This window comes from Hirundo rustica, chromosome 26 (assembly GCF_015227805.2).
Source record: "Hirundo rustica isolate bHirRus1 chromosome 26, bHirRus1.pri.v3, whole genome shotgun sequence".
In the NCBI taxonomy this organism is placed as follows: Eukaryota; Metazoa; Chordata; class Aves; order Passeriformes; family Hirundinidae; genus Hirundo; species Hirundo rustica.
In genome coordinates, this window is record NC_053475.1 from 2,524,136 (window position 1) to 2,542,233 (window position 18,098).

General features: G+C 48.5%; 1 protein-coding gene across 1 annotated transcript; it reads left to right on the forward strand.

Moving 5' to 3' along the window:
• Positions 1–1,665: 1,665 nt before the first annotated feature.
• On the forward strand, positions 1,666–16,387 carry GNA11 (G protein subunit alpha 11). Its single transcript, XM_040086605.1, has 7 exons — positions 1,666–1,855; positions 6,056–6,240; positions 7,274–7,428; positions 8,153–8,281; positions 9,410–9,539; positions 10,308–10,461; positions 12,023–16,387. Exons 1-7 carry the CDS (start codon positions 1,720–1,722, stop codon positions 12,211–12,213), a joined length of 1,080 nt encoding a protein of 359 aa, XP_039942539.1. The 5' UTR covers positions 1,666–1,719; the 3' UTR covers positions 12,214–16,387.
• Positions 16,388–18,098: the final 1,711 nt, after the last annotated feature.

The window sequence follows — 18,098 nt, forward strand, 5'->3', positions numbered from 1 at the left end:
GCTGCAGGGCTCACAGGAACCTCAGTCTCCTCAAGGACTGTCCAGACATGGGAGTTCCAAAGGGCAACAGGTCACAGGGAACAGCCACTGTGGCTTTGATCCTGGGTGTCCTGAGCACTTGTGTCTGCTGAATAATTTTCAGCTGCCGAAGCAAAACGACCACATTGCCTTTGCCAGAGGTCTGTGATGAGGGAGGAACAGTCCTCCTGGCCATGGGGCACCTGGGAGGAAAAGCAAGAGAATGTACCAAAGGGAGGTGAAGGCCAAACTATGGAGAGACCACTGGGGAAAAAATAATTTAGAAACTTCTTTTAATTGAGGCAAAGAACTGATGGGAATAGCAGAGGTATAAGAGAGAACTTAAGTGTTGTGTAGAACCTGTTGTTTGTGGGTATCTCGCGTTTCTGTCTCAGCCAAACTGCCAAGAGGTAAGGGCTGGCAAACCACTGCAGGAGCCAGGCTGGTAACAAGGATGGCAGGTACATAACAGCTCTTACCGTGCTTTTTAGGACATTTTAACTCTTTAGATACAGACCCCAGGCAAGCCAGGGTAAGAGCTATGCAACCACAGGTGCTTGCAGGTGGCAGGTTCTGCTTGGGGCAGGTTCCCACAGAGCACAGGGGGGCTGCTCTGACAGATAAAGCTGCACTGCCAGCGAAAAAACGAACACAAGGCTGTGGCATGGACGGGATGCATCAGGCTGCTGGCTCAACAGGCACCTGGTAGGAAGTCATGAGGAAACATGGGATGAAGCCAGCTCTGAGACCCACTGTGAGGAGAAATGGAGAGCCAGGGAGGGCTCAGAGGTGGCACCCAGCGAGCTCAGCCGGCGGGCTCGGTGTGGCTCGGGTGGAACACGGCAGCAGCCGGAGCCTGGAGCACAGGGCCGGCACGGCGAGGCCTCAGCCTCTCCCTCCTCGGCACCGAGGGCTGGGCGGCCGGGCTGGCGGGGTCTGCGGGCTGAGCTGGGCCCGTCCCACGCAGGCTCGGGCCTGGCCCGCTCCAGGCACCCGCTGGGGGCTCCGATCGCTGCAGAACGAGCCGCAACGTCCGGGGCCCGGACCCGCCCTGTGCCGCTATCCCAGCGGCCGCCGTGACCCAACCGCGGGCCCGCAGAGGGCGAGGGGAGGCGGCGGCTCCGCGCTCGGCCCGGTGACGGGAGAGTCCGCTCCCATCCCGGCCCGCCCCGCCATGGGCGCCCAGTCCGCCACCTTCCCACAATGCCCGGCGGCCCCGCCCCGCTCCAGGAACGCGCGTCCGTGATCCCTCCCTCCCCACCCCCCCCGCGACAGGCCAACCAAACCTGCGCTCCGATTGGCGGCGGAGCCTCGTCCCGCCCGTCCGGGCCCGCCCCGCGCCCCGCCGCGCTCTCCCATTGGTCCGGGCCGCTGTCAGTCAGCGCTTGTTTTCGGCGGCAGCGGGTTGGGTTGCGCCGGCTCGTCGGTGTCTCGGCGGAGCCGTGCGGAGGGAGCGGCGGCGCAGCCGGGCGAGAGCGGCGCGGGGGCGGCGGCGGCGGCGCTGGCGCTGGGCCCGGCCGCAGCACTCGGGGCCGGGGCGAGGCCGGGCCGGGCCGGCGCCGCGCAGGGCGGGAGGGTGGGGAGGGAAGGGGGCGCGGGACGCGGGACCGGGCCGGGCCGGGCTCCCGGCCGTGCGGAGGACGGTGGTCGGTGCCGGGGGGGTGGGGGGGTGGGCGGGGGCGTCCCGGCCGCGACGCGACCATGACTCTGGAGTCCATGATGGCCTGTTGCCTGAGCGACGAGGTGAAGGAGTCGAAGCGCATCAACGCCGAGATCGAGAAGCAGCTGCGGAGGGACAAGCGCGACGCGCGCCGCGAGCTGAAGCTGCTGCTGCTGGGTGAGGAGCGCGGCGCCGGTCCGGCCCCAGGGGCCGCCGCGGGGCCCGGCCCGGGGCTTGGCAGGTCCGGGTGGCCGGGCCGGGCCGGGCGGGGAGCGGGTGTGGCGGGGAAGCGGCGGGAGCCATCCCCGCCTCAGCCCGGCGCTCGGGGCCGCTCCCGAGCCGTGCGGGGCGGCCGCCTCATTGGCTGCCCTTTGTTTGATTTTGTGATGCGTTCGCTGTCAAAATGGTTTTTGACACAACCAGGAACTAAGTGGCTGAAATTCCTGGTTGTGAAGGCGGGCACGCACACGGGCGCGTGAAATTTGTCTCGAGGAAACGATTCTCGGGAGCGTGCTGGCCTTCGTTAGCGTGTGGAAATCCGCTGGTGGAGTCGGTGCTTTTCAGGATTGTCGGTGAACTCCTGGGCCTTGGGTGAACATCTGTGGAAAAACTGGCCTCCAGGTCCTAAACCACAGAGTTTCCCCCGGGGCGAGACCTGGGAGAGGCAGCAGGGCTGGGAGCACGGTGTGGTGATTCTGGAGGGGGATGAGGCGGTAGGGATGCACCGAGCTGTGCGTGAGGGTGAGGAGATGCCTGTGGTGTTCAGAGGTAGAGATCACCTGTGCAGCCATAAGAATCTAGGTCTTCGGGTGGAAACACTGTGCGGATGGGTAACTGCCGTGTTTAGATGAGTTTGGATGGGTAATCAGGTGCAAACTGAGACCTGCAGGCGTGTACCTCCTTCTTCAGCAGCGAGTTTGATGTTTGTGCCTAGGTAGCCCCCAAATTTAAAGTTAAGTTTCGGTTTTCATGCATGCTGTGATTTAGCATTGCTTGTGTCTCAGATATATCCTGCTTTGTGTCTTGAATACTGTATCATCTTGAGATGGGATCTGAAGCAGATCTGATGGATCTGTTGACAAGCCATTAAGGTCCAGCTAAAGAAGGAGGCTGACCCTTGTGGAAAAAAAACAAACCCAAAACACTTTGCAGAAGTGGGGGGAGGCTGTGTGTGCCCAGCCCCCTTGAGGGCTCCAGTACCAACACTGGTGCCTGGTGATAACTTGTCAAATAAAGGCCAGGGCTTTCCTTCTCACCCTGTATCCTTCACAATTAATGTATTGCTGTTCTTCGTGTGAAAGGTAAAATCGAGGGCTTCACATTCCTGCTCTTCAGAGATGCTGTGGCAGTTTCTGTAAGGCTTCTTGGAGAGGAGGGAAGGTGTCCCTCACTCTCATGCTTCCCTAAAAGCAGTCCCACGGAAGCAACTGTGTCAAAATAGGTTGTCGCTATAGGATAGATCTGGGTTAAGAAGATCCCACTGGATCTAAAGATTTCGCTTTAGAAATAATTCAGATTGCTCGAGAATCCTTTCTGCTTTTCTAAAAGATATAGATTCGGCATCAGATTTAACAAAAAAAATGCAGAAGGTGGTTATTATTGGATAAGCAATACTCCTAGGCGCAGACAGTGTTTGCAGGATGCTTTTCACTGGACACAGTGCATTGCCCACCTTCAGCTGGCACAGGTTACCTGTGTTCTCTCTCGTGGGTGTAACTGCTGCTTGCAGGGGTTTCTTCTGTATTGCTCCTGTTTTGTGGAGTTCTTATGTTCACAAGTATCAATGATTGGCTTAGTGAGAGGGCTTTCCCAAAATCCCCAAGATTTTGAGTGTGTGGAGGGAGTTTCCACCTTGTGGAAACTGTTAAATTTTTCTTGTCACTGCATCTGGTGACAGTTACTTTGGTGAAGCCTAAAATAGAAAATTGAGGTGAAGAATACCAGTGCTAATCAATGATGAACCTGTTAATAAGAAATTCAAGGTGTTGGACATTGCCACCTGGTACAAGGGTAGTAATTTGTGTTTTTACTGGGTGGGGAGGATATTTAGTACAAAAATTACTTGTGATTAAGCATGGGATACTGTTGACTGAGCAATGTATTTACAAGTGAGGTACTGGGGGATCATTAGGAAGTTACTGTAAACTCTGCTGCTTTCACATGTTGGCAGAAGCAGTGGTGAATTCAGATCATCTCCTGTCATATTAAAAAAGGGGGTTGTGCCCTGAGAGTTGTAGATCTTGCCCACCAGAGCTTGTAACCTGCTGCTGTAGTGCTGTGCCTCAGGGAAAGCAAAAGGCACCTTTAAAAAAAAAAACAATAAAACACACAAAAAAACCCCACCCCAACCTAAACCCAAAACCCATCACCAAAACCAACCCAAACCAAAAACTCACCACCAAAACCAACCCCCAAACCAGAAAAGGGTGGTGATGGAGTGACAGGAAGAATCTGGGTTTGAACTCTTAAGTTCTGAAGCAAGCAAAGGTCTGGTGTTGAGGTTTCTCTTATATTTTCATTGTTGAAATGCTTTGAAGCACCACCTTTTTTTTTCTTTTTTTTTTTTTTTTCTCCCCCTCTCAGTTTTGGTCTTTGTGGTAAAAGGCAAGGAAGTATTTCTCACCACACTGACAGAAACCACAAAAGATCTGAGTTTCCAGTTTTTCCCCCACTTAGGTGCACCTTTGTATTCAAGATGGAGATAGTTTGCTGCACATTGATGGAGTCTACAGTGTTAATTTCTGGCTGTACTGACGTGATTCCTGTCATTTCTGTCTGCTCATTTCAAACGTTCTGCTTCTGGTTAGGTGCTTGTTGCTTTTATCTGAGCATTTTTATTTGTTTGCCTTTTAGCCTAACAAGATAAAATGAGTAACTGAGTATCTACATACGAGTAGTAATTGTGTATTGGGATGAATGAGATCCTGTCTGAATCCATCTCTCCCCTGCTGTGAGGAGGATCTGGTGGTGCCTGTGGGGAGAGCCAGGGCTCTGCCAGCATTTTAACTACAGGTCAAAAAGATTTTCTATCACTGATGTGATACATTTTTGAATTTTTAGTCTTGGTAGCTGGGCCCCTGTGTTAGAGAGATGTGGGGGTTTTATCGATACGCTGCACAATGGTAGCAAATTTTAGAGGATTGAGCAAAAGCAATCCACAGAAACGCAGTGGTGTCCATTTAGGCCGATGAGGTGTGGAGGTGAGCTCATCCCAGGTGAGACCTGGCCTGTGTGTGCCCCCCACAAAGGACTGTGTGCACGGGGCGGATGCCACCGGGGACGTCCCAGCTGAACCGTGAATTTAGCAAGGCTCTGGACTGCGTGGACGCAGTCTGATGGCGTTTTTCTCTCCTACCCACTCTGTTAGAAAGCTCCCACTGTCCTTTGGTATCGTCTGGTGGCCTTCACACGCCAAGTGACACTCCTGTGGGGCCATAAATGTAGGAGTGGAGGGACCTGCCCGAGTGACAGTGCAGGAAGCCGGCGCTGGAAGGGCTTGCCCTGTGCCGTGTCCTGCCCTCCCATCTGCTCCCGGGCCCGGCAGTAAAACCTGCGAGAGGAGGAAGAGAAGGAAGCAGTGGCCTTGCTGAGCAGGCTGCAGCCCGTGGGGACCCAGGCACGGCACCGACAGCTGGGAGCAGTGGCCTACTCTGCTCTCCCTGCCAGACGCCATTTTTAACTCCCTCGCATCCAGAGCAGGATCGCGGGAATGCTGCCACGATCGGGGTTCTGGCTCCAGCCCCGGCGAGCAAACCTTTGCGCCGTAGTTTGGGACACAAGGCAGATGTGCTGCCTGGGTTCTTCGTGCCAGATGGATAAGCAAAGAGTTCCTTGAGCTCCGTTCTCCTTTAGAGTTGATTTATTTTTCTTCCTGTTGTGTTTGGTTCTTTCCTATGAAAAGACGCGTCGTGTATAAGGCAAAGAGCGTTTTGTGCCAAACGAGAGCGAAAGAAAATTCTCTGTTTACTGCGCTTCTGCTGGCCACTCGCTGCTGTCTGGGTCTGTAGCACTTTCCTGGCTTGAGACTGTGTCCAGGCCCTTCCTGGCTGGTTGTAGCATCTTGCTGGAGTATCTGGGAATAGGTCAGGTGTGACGGGCAAGGGCCTCTTGACGCAGGACGTGTGGGAGTGGCTGTAACGTGAGATTTGGAATAAGTACCAGAGCTACTTTGGAAGGCTGCTGTAAAGGACAAGGTGTCTTCCTTCCACGCTGCCGGGTTCGTAGCGGGGATGAACAATCCAGGCTGCCTTTCACCAGTCTGGGAAGTGACAAAAAGGGGTTTTGGAGTAGTGTGTGCTTGGGTGTAGCGATAGGAGCTTTCATCTGTCGTGGGCTTTGCTCCTGGTGGCTCCTAACTCACTCTCTTGCATCCTGTAGGCACTGGGGAGAGTGGGAAAAGCACGTTCATTAAGCAAATGCGTATAATTCATGGCTCAGGCTACTCTGAAGAGGATAAAAAAGGCTTCACCAAGCTGGTGTACCAAAACATCTTCACTGCCATGCAGTCTATGATAAGAGCCATGGAAACCCTGAAGATTCTGTACAAATATGAACAGAACAAGGTAAGTTTCTCAGTTTTTCCACGTATCTTCAGTCAGTGAGGATTTCGAGTTCTTGTTTCCTTGTGTCTTTCTGCATTTCAACCTCCCTGGACTCTTTTCTATAAGCTTTTTATGACATTTTCTTGATACCCAACTCCTTTTACTTGGTTGTGTTAAGGGATAGAGCAGCTTTGCATGGTTGGTGCACTGGTGTGCCTAGTGAGTGGTGGGAGCAAGGGATTGGGGTATGATGGAAGGGATAGGAGGGGTGTTATTTTTCCTCATTTCAAGTTAAATGTCTCGGCATTTTCTTTGCATGTGTTGCTGTTCTTATTGGAACTTGAAGCTGGCAAAACACATGATAGACCCAAAAGATACAGACCTGTGCTGGTAGTTTCCCCTCTTTCTGTTTTCCTGATAGCTACTGACCAAGAGTGCAAACCTTTCTTGAAGAATTTTGGTCTCACCCACAGAACCATACTGATTTTGGGACCAGGAATTAATTTTAGACAGATCTGATCTAAATTATTTTATCTTCTTGAGGGGGAGGACAGTGAGAGTGAGGGCATGCCAGGAAAATAGATTTTTTTTTTTTTTTTTTTAAAGCGTATTTTGCTTTTTTTAATGCTTAGTATCCTTAATATTTTGAAGCTGTATTTTATCTGTCCTGTCACACAGTGTCTTAGAGCTGATTTTGAGTAATTGTTTGTAGGGGCTGGATGGTGCCCCTTTCCTGTCTGTGGTGAGAACAGGCAGAGTGTGAGAAAGCTTTGCCTGGGCTTCATGTGAGTCATGGTGGAGGGGTTCTGATAAATAAAATCTGCCAACTTTTGCTTACTATAGCTTGTGCAGAACTTCTCTTTGGTTTTTATTTATGGGGGGTATTGGCAAAAGCCCCTTGGTCTGGGATAATCACCTCACAGACACCAAAGGCTGTGGTAGTTACTGTAGTCCTTCCTTTGCTCAGCCATTGTAGGGTGGATGTTTTTACGCCCCCCAGTTTTGTTCTTTTTTTTTACTTTTTCTCTCCTTCCTTCTTCTTTTCAATCTTCAGGCCAATGCAGTGCTGATCCGAGAAGTGGATGTAGAAAAGGTCATGACATTTGAGCAGCCATATGTAAGTGCAATTAAAACATTGTGGAACGACCCTGGAATACAAGAGTGTTATGACAGAAGAAGAGAATATCAGCTTTCTGACTCAGCTAAATAGTAAGTGTACAGTCACTGGCATGCTTGTGGTAGGAGTGATGGTCTAACACACTATCTGTCCACATTTTTCTAATTTTATAAGTCCAAAGTTTGTTTCCTTATCCTTTGCTGCTTTTCCTGAGAGTATGAGGTGTTCTGGTGGGTGTTAAAGGGTGTTCATGCATCTGCTTCAGGATATACCTGAGGCCAGAGTCTCCACGTTATTCCATCTGTACTGATCCTGGCTGTTGGGCAGCAGGAGTGCTGCTCTTTCTCTTCAGGTTTGTCTTTGGATGTGTAACTCAGATTTTATTAATTATAAATCTATTAAGTTTGGCAATGTACAGAGGATGTTTTGCATTTTAAGTAAATAACTGTGTGTTTCTAAGTAGAAAACTTCAGATGAGACTTGGTCCTGAAACATGAAGCATCTACTGTGGTTGAACTTCCTCTGTAGTAAAGATTGTCTTCCCCACTCCTATACAGAGTTGATAGAGTTGGTTTTAGTGTATCTGTTTATCCTCCAAGGGTGAATTACTGGCTGGTGAATTACTGTTCCCCCAAAATAACTTTGTTAGTTTTCCACACCATATTTAAAACAATTCAGACAGCTTCTGCCTTTCTCATTACCCTACAGAAAGACTTCACGCAGCAGTTTTTACACCTGTATGTTTATGTGCTGCAACCTAAGGTAGTATTTTTCTTTCTTCTTAGTTATTTTTTTTCCCCACTGTCCTGCTTGCAGCTATCTCAGCGATGTGGATCGTATCGCTACCCCAGGATATCTACCAACTCAGCAAGATGTGCTACGGGTTAGAGTCCCTACAACCGGGATCATAGAGTACCCCTTTGACCTAGAGAATATTATCTTCAGGTACTGGAGGTGTCTTCATGTTACAGCTGAGCTGAGGCAGCAGGGAGATGGTTTCAGGAGGGATGAGTTCTGCTTTATTGTGTCCGGATGGTTTGAGTGGATGTGTGATGGGTGGTCTGATGTTTTGGCTGTCAGAGAACTGAACCTGCTTTTGAATCACTTCAAACCATCTTGGTGTTTGGGAGGGATTGCACTGCTGCCATCTCAGGCTGAAATTGTGGCTTGTGAGGCAGCTGAGGGATGTGTTGAGAGCCGAAGCCACCAAGGACTGAAACTTTTTGTGCAGAAATACTTCCCTGTACCCAGCACCTGCCTTGAGAGCTGGTTTTCTGTGCTCTCAGGGTGGCACCAAAACTCTCTGCCTGTGCTGCTGCAGCCACAGATGGTCTTTGCAAGCTTAAGCCAGCAACTGAGCCTGGTGTGACCAGGCTGAGCACAGCGATATTCCTGTGTTTCTCTCTGGTGCTTGGGTGCTCTTTGCCCTTCCCCACCACAGTGTGGCAATGCCAGAGAGGAATAAAGGAACCTGCATCCTCTCTCTGTAACCATTTGGTTACAGAAGGGCAGAATTCTCCTCTCCCTGTTCTGTTTTGCTGACCTAGGGAATAGGTGTAGGGTTTTATCAAAGGTGAACCACGTGTGTGGCACTTCAGGTGAGTGCCAGAATAACTTTAGTGTACTGTACGGGTGGGACTTGAAACTGGGAGGCTGAAGTGTGTTAAACAGCACATTCCAACAAAAGTGTAACAACTAAAGAAAGATTTGGGTGTGGGAGAAGCTTTGAGGCAAGCAGGTGCTTTAATTAAAAACAAAAATAGTTTGCTCATGTGACAGAGCACAGTTTTGAAGGACTTGTCTTTTCAGTCTTTTCAGACTCAGGGCTGCTGCTGAGCAAACCTGAGTAGAATGCAACACAAATGGTAAAAGGTGAATTTGGCATCACTCACCTGTGGCCATTCTTTCAGTTTGATGTATTTCTGGACCAGGGTGTTTTGTAAACAGCCAGATACTGTCACATCCCTGTGCCAGCTTACCTGGAATGGTAAAGAACCAAATTAATCCTCATTGTTTGCTGGTCCAGAGAGCTGCAGCTACCTCTGTGATACTCTATATACTTCTCTTCCTTAGAATGGTGGATGTTGGAGGTCAAAGATCAGAACGAAGGAAGTGGATCCATTGCTTTGAAAATGTGACTTCCATCATGTTTTTAGTAGCACTTAGTGAATATGACCAAGTTCTGGTGGAATCGGATAATGAGGTGAGCCAAAGGATGGGAACTCTGCAGGAGGGAGGAAGGAGAGGAGGGAGAAAGGGAGGGAGGGAGGAATGTGTTTGTAGTTTCTTGAAGGCTGGTACCCAGGTGCTTGGTGCCAAGTTGGATTAGCTACTATTATTGGTTTTGGCCTTCAGTTCTTGTTGCGAAGGGAACATGAGCCTCGATGGGTCATGATGTCCCTGAGGATGGAAAAGGCAGAGGGCGTTCAAATCATCTGGACTTCTCAAGTGAGAAATGAAATTATCTGAAGTTGCAGAGTCCTTTGTGCCATGGAAGGCGCTGCAAGGGCTCCCAAATCACCCCTTCCCCTTCCTGCACTGGGTTACCTCAGGCTTTGCTGTCTTGGGAGGTGGTGACTGCACTTTTTGAAGGTGCAAATCTGAATGTTGGCACTTGCTAATAGATTAAAAACATGCTATTAGATAACAATAGTTGGTCTTTTTTTATTAGACATAATATGCTCACAGAGTATCATTGGACAGTCGTCTCACACGGCTGTTAAAGCCTAAAATGGCTTTTATATCTTTTGATGTGAAAGGCTTGGCAAATAAATGAAGGTTGACTCCTTCAGATTTTGCATTTCCTTTCCATTTACTGATCCAGCTTGAACCAGAATCTACCTGGGGCCAAAGTACTTTGTGTGTAATGTTTGAGATGCTGAATTGCTACAGATCTGAGTGCATGTGCAGGCAGCAGAAAGGCATTTTAGTGCTCCTCTGTGAAAACAGGGCTTTCTTTTTCTGATTTCAGAACCGGATGGAAGAGAGTAAAGCTCTCTTTCGAACCATTATAACTTATCCATGGTTCCAAAACTCTTCTGTTATCCTCTTTCTCAACAAGAAAGATTTGTTGGAAGACAAGATCCTGTATTCCCACCTTGTTGACTATTTCCCAGAGTTTGATGGTGAGTGGCTTATAAGAGGGAATGCTTGATGGGGTGGAGGTGATTTGGTTAAAACTTATTTGCTTTTTCAAGAACACTCAGATCTAGAAGTGGAAAAAGCATTAATTGCAGAAAGAGAATGCCTACAGCAATAAGAAAACATCACAAAAATATCTTAATCATGCACAGACAACTGGAATCTGATAGGATTATCAAATAAAGAGCCTCTCCTAGATGAGGAATTTCCCCCTTCAATATGCACTGCAAAGTATTAGACAATGGAAGTCTAACTTGTACATATAACCAGTTTCATAAACATTTACTGGTACTCTGGACCTTTTAACCCTCCAGTCAAGAGGTGGCTTGAGTCTTTGTTTTGAGAAACTGACTGGTCAAATACCCAAGTTGTTCAAATGGTGGTGCTAAAAAATCTTCCTGCAGCTTGGAATTCCTATTAGCTGCCATCTGCTGTTGTGGGAAAATAATATCTATGTGAAACAGAATTTCCCATCTGAAACAAAACTCCTTAACCAAAATATTATTTCAGGCTCTTCAGCTGAGTGCATTCAAAGCTGGCTGGTAACACACCTGTACAGGGCTGACAATAAAATCAAAGTAGGGGAAACTGGGATCAGGCAAAAGGCTTCTTGCCACGCTCTTGTGTATTAATTCTGTAATTATTAGCTTTAAAAATACGAGGTAAAGGAGGAAAATTACCGTTATGCAAACAGCTTTCATCTTTTAGAGGACAGGTGAAATTGCTCTTGGTTTGTTGTCCTCCCACATCTGGAGTTCCTGCTTGGAGCTCTGATGGGGGCACTGAGTTTTTCCAGCAGGTTGGGAACGGCTGAAGAGCTGCTGCCCAAACAGTGCCAACTTCAAATGGAGCTTAACAGCTGGAGACAGATCCCAGCTTCAGGGGGTGTCTTGTACTTTGATTTTCTCCTCCGAGCAGCTCCCTCAGGGATGCTGCATGGCCTGTAAGTGGGAGGTTGCCCGTCAGATTTCCTCTCAAGAGTTGGTATTTGCCATGCAACAACAGCAGTCCTGTGAAAGAAATTGCAGTAGGTGACTATTTTCTGGTGACCTGTCAGCAAGGTGAATTAAAAACTGGCCAGAATTCCCATTTTTAGCTCCTGTGAGGTCACCAGCTGGAGCAGACTGACTCTACTTTTGACTGGCCATCACCCTTGTTTCCAAAATACACGCTTGTGTCTTTCAGCCTGTGAGACCCACCTGTGTATCAGGAAGAAATTGACACCCCATTTCCATGGGAGAACATTTACTGGTGTCTGTCCAGCACCTGCCACTGTCACCCTGCTCCCACCCAGGGTTGTTCCAGGGCCTGAATTCCAAAGCAGGGTCTGAACTGACCCATCAGTGTCTGCAAAGTGCCCAGGGCCCTTGTGGGATTTCGTTAGACAGCTGAAAAGCATAAGACACTTCAGCTCTTGGAGCTTTTATCCCATAAATGATCTTAATTTCTTCTTTAAAGCTCTGTAAACCCGTAGGAAAAAGTGCTAATGGCTCTGGGGGGACGCATGGGAGCGAATCCATTCACTGGTGTCTCTGTTTGCTGCAGGCCCACAGAGGGATGCACAGGCAGCCCGCGAGTTCATCCTCAAGATGTTTGTGGATTTAAATCCCGACAGTGATAAAATCATCTATTCCCATTTCACATGTGCCACAGACACAGAAAACATCCGTTTCGTCTTTGCAGCTGTCAAGGACACCATCCTACAGCTCAACCTGAAGGAGTACAATCTGGTTTGACCTGCTCTGCTCTTGCCCCTTGAGAGGCTTCTTTGTGAAGAAAAGACAAAAAAAATGAAATTTTAAATATGACAGGAAAACAACAACAACAAAAAAGTTTTAATTTTCGATGATGTAATGATTGCAAATTGTCTGATCTGTGGAGTGGCAAGTGCTCGGTGTTATCCTGGAGTCTCATGTCTCTGTCCACAGAGTAGTTGATTTCATATTTTTAACAAATTGCTTTTATGTCACAGTTAACGGGGATATGCCTCATTTCTTCAGCACCTTGCTTACTTCTTAATTTTTGCCAAGCAGCTAAGGCAGCCTCATCTTGATCTTTCCTTTGTTGCTAAGCCACTTTTTTTTTTTTTTTTTTTTTCCCCCACCCCTTTTCATTCCCATGGTATATGTAGAAAAAAAAAAACCCCACAAAACAAAAATCCCCAACACTTTCCAGCTGAGATTGTGAATTCACTGGACTGTGGGAGTGCAGAATGCTACTGGTCCCTTTGCCTTGTGCTATAGGGTGCCTCTGGTGTAATTTGCTAATCCTGCTTCCTTCCCCTCCTTCTTTCCCTTCCCTTCCCCAGGACACGCTCCATGGTTCACTGTGATGAAATGTTGGGGAGGAGCGATTGCTCTCCAACTATTGTGCAAAAAAAGAAAAAGAAAAAGGCAAAACAAACAAACAAAAAAAAGCCATCACTTTTCCATTCTTTATATGTTCTGAGTAATTTTTTGTTATCAATTATGAAAGGTATGGAGACTGTGATTTTTTTTTTTTTTTTTAAATTATTGATGTTCTATACATAGTTTGCTATGTGTTGCTGTATTTTGTTCAAGGACTACAAATGATGGAAGCTCTTGGAGCAATAGCTGCTGAGCCTGGGGAAGTGCCTGACTGTAATTGTTCTTTTTTTTTTTTAAGTTTTATTTTATTTCATTTTTATTTTTTTTTTTTTTTTTTCCACACGCATAAACACATCCCACCCACACCACAAGCGCGTGGCCGTGTGCGCACAAGGCTCAGTCTGCAGAGAGGAACTGTTTTGTTGAGTAGAGTTTTTGACATCAATGAGCAACTTCTCTATGCAGCAGTTACCAAAAGCACACTGAGTGATTGTGCCATTCCGACATCAGACTTTGCCTGGATTGAAAACTTTAGTCCGTGCCATCCTCTAGGTCTTTTCTCGCTGCCTACTAGCAATCAAGCCTTGTTTTATTGCATTTTGTGCCAGTGTGTGAATGACTTTGTAAGGATTCCTCAGCCTTGTCCGTCTTGCAGAGTGTCAGAGAGGACCAGAGCTGGAGGGCGACAGGCTCTGGTAGGATTCTTACCTGGGGAGATTGAGGATAGATAGCCCTTGGAGGGAGCAGCAGTTCTGTCTCTCCTGTTCATGCATTCCCCTGAGGCACACGCTGCTGTGTCCCTCTTTGCAGGAGTACGGGATCCTCTTTGGGAGACTTGCACACATCCTTGCTCCGGGGTGCCTGCCGTCATTGTGCTGCAGTGGCTGCTGCAGAATCCGGTCCTGCCCTGGCTGCACTCGGTGCAGCAGCGCAGGAGAGGAGAGGGGAGGCAGCAGCACTTGCTGGAAGGCAGAGTGGATGTCGTTCTGGATTCTGAATGCCGCCTGAATCTCCCCTGAGCAGGAGGAGATGAAGCCTTTGCACTTAGGAGAGCTTTATTTTCCAGAGCTGAGGCAAGTCAGGGTGCTGAAGGGCTGCTGCCAGCCTGGGAGAAAGAAGTGCTTTGGCACGGCAGGGAGAGAGAGAGAGTGGGAAGCAGGAGATGTGACCCACGTCTGGACGTGTGTCAGTCAGCCATCACTGATGCTTCTGTTTCAATTCCAACAAATAGCATTGGGTCCAAATTCTCTGGATCAACCAGATTGCCCCCTGGAAGGCTGCCAGTAGAAAAAAGACTAAACGAGCTGCACTGTTTGAAGGGGGCTTTTGATATTTTGTCTCTTTTGTAGACAGAGCACTACATCAGTGTTTTGCACAACATTGTAAGAGTAAATCTAACTGAGATGCTTAAGATGCTTTGATCTAGAACACTAAACTATGGAGGGACATAATTTTGAATAATTCTGGTGATAGGTCCCTCATTTTCCAGAGCAGCCGAGCGAAGCCTCTGTGTGCTCAGAGCACTACAGAGCACAGCAAGCTCTGCTCCGAGTGATTACAGAGCTCAAGCTGGAGCAGTAGCCATGGGACCAACAGTTGAAGAGCCAGTCTGAGTGGTGATGCTGAGGGAAACATAGCATCTCTTTAGACTAGCCATGCTCTGGACTGCGTTTCATTAACCCTTGGGAGGAATGAGAGGGATTCCCGTGTGGCAGACAGCTTTGCATCCATTTTACTGCTTTTTTTTTTTTTTTTTTTTTTTTTTTTCCCCATCTTTATGCCAAAATGATCCAGTTTGTAGAAATTGTCATATAAAGAGGAATTTATAATCATGTATTCTAAGTGCTGTTCCTCTGAAGCAGACGGCAGCACCAGCCTCTTCCGCTTCTGTGATCCTTTTGTAAATGGTTCACACTACAGCTGTTGCCAGCAATGAGCCTGGCACTGAGATACACAGGTTCTTGGAAAATAACTTCCCAGAAGTTTCTCTTTTCCAAGGTGAATGATGGTGGTACTTCCACTTGAATCAGAAACTTTTTTCGTCTCGTTTTGTTCCTTCCCCTTTCTTTAAGAGCTGCTGCCCTGGCACAGGAGGAGGGATCTTGGCATCTGTCTCTTGCAGAGTGACTCTGCATTGTGGCAGGCAACTGTGGGAGGCTGTGGGCACAAGGATTTAGGGAATGTGCTGTACCTTGTGGGGCACCTGCTTGGGGTAGCTGTTGGCCTGAGAACTGGCTCGGGGCGGGGAGGGAAGGGCCAAGTGTTGCTCAGTGGCTCTCGTTGAGTTCCTGAAACCTCCTCCTGGCTGGGGGTAGGAATGGGTCAGACCTGTGCACGTCACCTGGAGTTGTCTGTGACCGTATCATGTGTGAGAAGATAGCAGTGTTAGCACGTGCTTTCCTTAGTAAGCAGCTGCTTGTGTGCCTCCAGCTTGGCCAGTGAAGTGTTCCTGCAGAACTGGCTCCTGTCTCTGTTGGCTGGCAAATGCCTGCCCTAGCAAAAGTGCCAAACCTTAAAAACCAAATTTGCCTGTGTCGACCCTTCTGAAAGTGAGGCCTGTCAGAATTCTCTGCAGGTTGAGAGTGACTTTCAGAAGAGAGGTAAAATTGGGTTGTTATAGGGAATCTAGAGCCTGAGGAGTTGGCCTCCTTGCTAACCTCTGCTCCTCGTGCACTTTTAATCTTTGTCCTGTTGAAGAAACCAACACACTTCGAACTAGTTTGAAACTTGAAGTCAGTGAGCAGAGGACCATCCCTTTTCCTTGCACCATTCCACGTGGATTGGCTACCTGGTGAGCAAAAGCCCCTTCCAGCTGCAGCGTGTCAGCTCCTGCCCTTCCTGCCTCCCCCCTTTCTCCTCGAGTTGGATTCTTTGGTCTCTTGTTGTTGCTTCCTAGCAATGTTGGCCTTGCGTTCAATTATGGTTTTTCTTCATGTGTTTTATTGGTTTAAAAAAAAAAAAAAAAAAAAGACAAAAAAAGAAAAAAAAAAGACAAAAAAAAAAAAAAAAAAAGTACTTCCGGAGTGTGCTGACCATTGTATTGTCCTGTACAGAGCCCAGGTCGTTAGAGTCCAGCAGAGATAAAGTGTGTTATGCAGCACCCAGTTTTTTAAGAGTATGGTTTGTGCCAATGCCCCTTCTTTAGTAGTGCCAGAGACTCTTTACAAGTGCCAATGTGGTGGAAATTATTTGGTTATACTTGTATATTATAGGATCCTGATTTAAGACAATTTAAACATTATCCTATTTAAAAAGAATACTATATAAAATGCTGTTTTTAAACCTTGTCATTTGCAATGCATGTATTGTTGTGCGTGTTGGGGGGCGGGGAGGGAAGAGGGTAGGGTAAAGGAGTTTCTGAATAAGATGCCCAGTGTCAGGATCTATTCAGACTCCAAACTGTCTCATTCCAGTCCAGGAGTGTGATTGTTTCTTGGAATGATCCCACTCTGACTGCTGGGCAACACGCTTATTACAGAAATATCTGATGGAAATTGATTTTCATATCTTTCTCCTGAAATAAACTCTCTGTTTGAAATTGGAATAAATTTTGTTCCTAAAAGCCGTGGTGGTTGCGTGTGTGTTTCTTCTCTCCTGTCTTCCCCTCTCCTCCTCCTCCCTGGTACCCCGTGGGACCTGCAGCTCTGCCTCCTGTCAGAAAATCAGGACTCTGAGGCATAGAAACAAAGCATGTTTTGGTAAATAAAAGGTTTAATCTGCCATAATTATATATAATGCACTGTAGCAATGATTCTGAAGTGTGAGCAGCGTCTGACTGGGGGTTTAAGGTGCAGGGATGCGATGGTGGCATCTTGATTTGAAGTTTTCCAGGATTTTGGAGTAGCTCTTGGTGTTTGCTGCTGCCTCTTGCTGCGGTGTCAGCCCATTGCAGGCACAATTCCAAGCAGGATATCTGTTGCCAATAGCAGGAATGTTGGTGGGACCAGAACTGCTTCCAGTTTTGTCTGTTAGAAAAGTGGACTGAAATATGAAACGGCTTTAAAATCATCCCTTAAGGAGTCAGGGGCTGGATGACTGTGAAAACTTCCACAAAGCCATTTCCTGAGATGGAGTTTATAGAGCTTAATTCCTTTTCTCTGGGCTCATTCTCCAGGAATGTTGCATTAAATCAGCTGGGAGTGGGCAGCGATGGCCAATTTCCTTTATGCAAAGGTTTCCTGTGTTTTCAGGAAGCTGCAGCTGAGGATGTTCTGCTCCCTTCAAGGTCACTTAGCACAGGTGAAGCTGCAGCTCCTGGGCAGCTGAAACATTTTGTTGGCTCCCACCAGCAAGGCTACAGCGGCCTGAGCACTGGCAAGGGCTTAAATTATCACTTTTCTGGTTGTGGGTGCGTTTTTGTTGCTGCTCTCCGTGGCTCTGTCCCCTCACCAGCTGTGGAGCGGTGTCAGCGCTCCCTGTTCGCGTCCCCGGCGCCGTTCTTCGCAAAGAGCCAAACACCCTCTGTTTAAATAAACCAAATAAACCGAAGTTGAGGCTCTTCAAGGAAAAAGATGAAGCCTTTAACGCCCAGTATTTCCAGCTGGCTGGGAGGGCCTGGTGTCTCGGCCTTTTGCAGGCTCCAGGTGTGTGTGGGGCTGTCCCTGGAGCGGGAGGTTGGAGCAGGCCAGGGAAGGAGGCAGCTGCTGGCAGCAGCTGAGGGGACAGCCCAGGCAGCAGGCTCACAGTTGCTGCTTTCCCAAGGACCACTCCAGCCCAGGCTGGATAAAGTGTTCCCAGCAGCACAGAGCTCCTCCTCGCCTCCAGCTCCTCAGCTGAGGCCAGAAGCCCTCGGCACCTCCGATCCTCCCGTGCCCATCCTGCGAGGAGAGGTCTTGGGAACGTGGCAGGCTGCGTCCTGAGGCCACCTGCATAATTCCTTTGGCCTGCAGCCTGCTCCAGAGGGAGGGACTCGCTGAAAGAGGCTGCCAGAGCTGGGCTGTGGGCCAGGGGAGTGTCCTGATAAGTTGAGCTGGCCCAGGGACTGTGGCACTGCTGCAAATCACTTGAAACCTGGCCGCTGGACATCCCTGCCAACACCAAAGCAGGTCCTTGGGGCTGTGCACATGGGGTAAACCGGACACGAAGGAAATCAATTTTTGTATTTTTCATATTAAAAAAAAGTCCCGTGTACAAGAAAAGGGCAAAGAGAGAGTTTGGGATTTGCCTTGTCCTTGGACAGCCATCATCCTCCCTCGCAGCAGGAGGAAGCTCTTTCCTTTCAGCCTTCCCTTTGCCCTCTTGGGAAGAGAGGGAAGAATCTGTCCAGCGTAAGA

Excerpts from the sequence above, each read along its gene's own strand:
- GNA11 (XM_040086605.1), top strand. The coding sequence starts at position 1,720 with ATGACTCTGGAGTCCATGATGGCCTGTTGCCTGAGCGACGAGGTGAAG. Across the intron at positions 7,429-8,152 it reads CTTTCTGACTCAGCTAAATA|CTATCTCAGCGATGTGGATC; the intron begins GTAAGTGTACAG and ends TCCTGCTTGCAG. Across the intron at positions 9,540-10,307 it reads TGGTGGAATCGGATAATGAG|AACCGGATGGAAGAGAGTAA; the intron begins GTGAGCCAAAGG and ends TTCTGATTTCAG.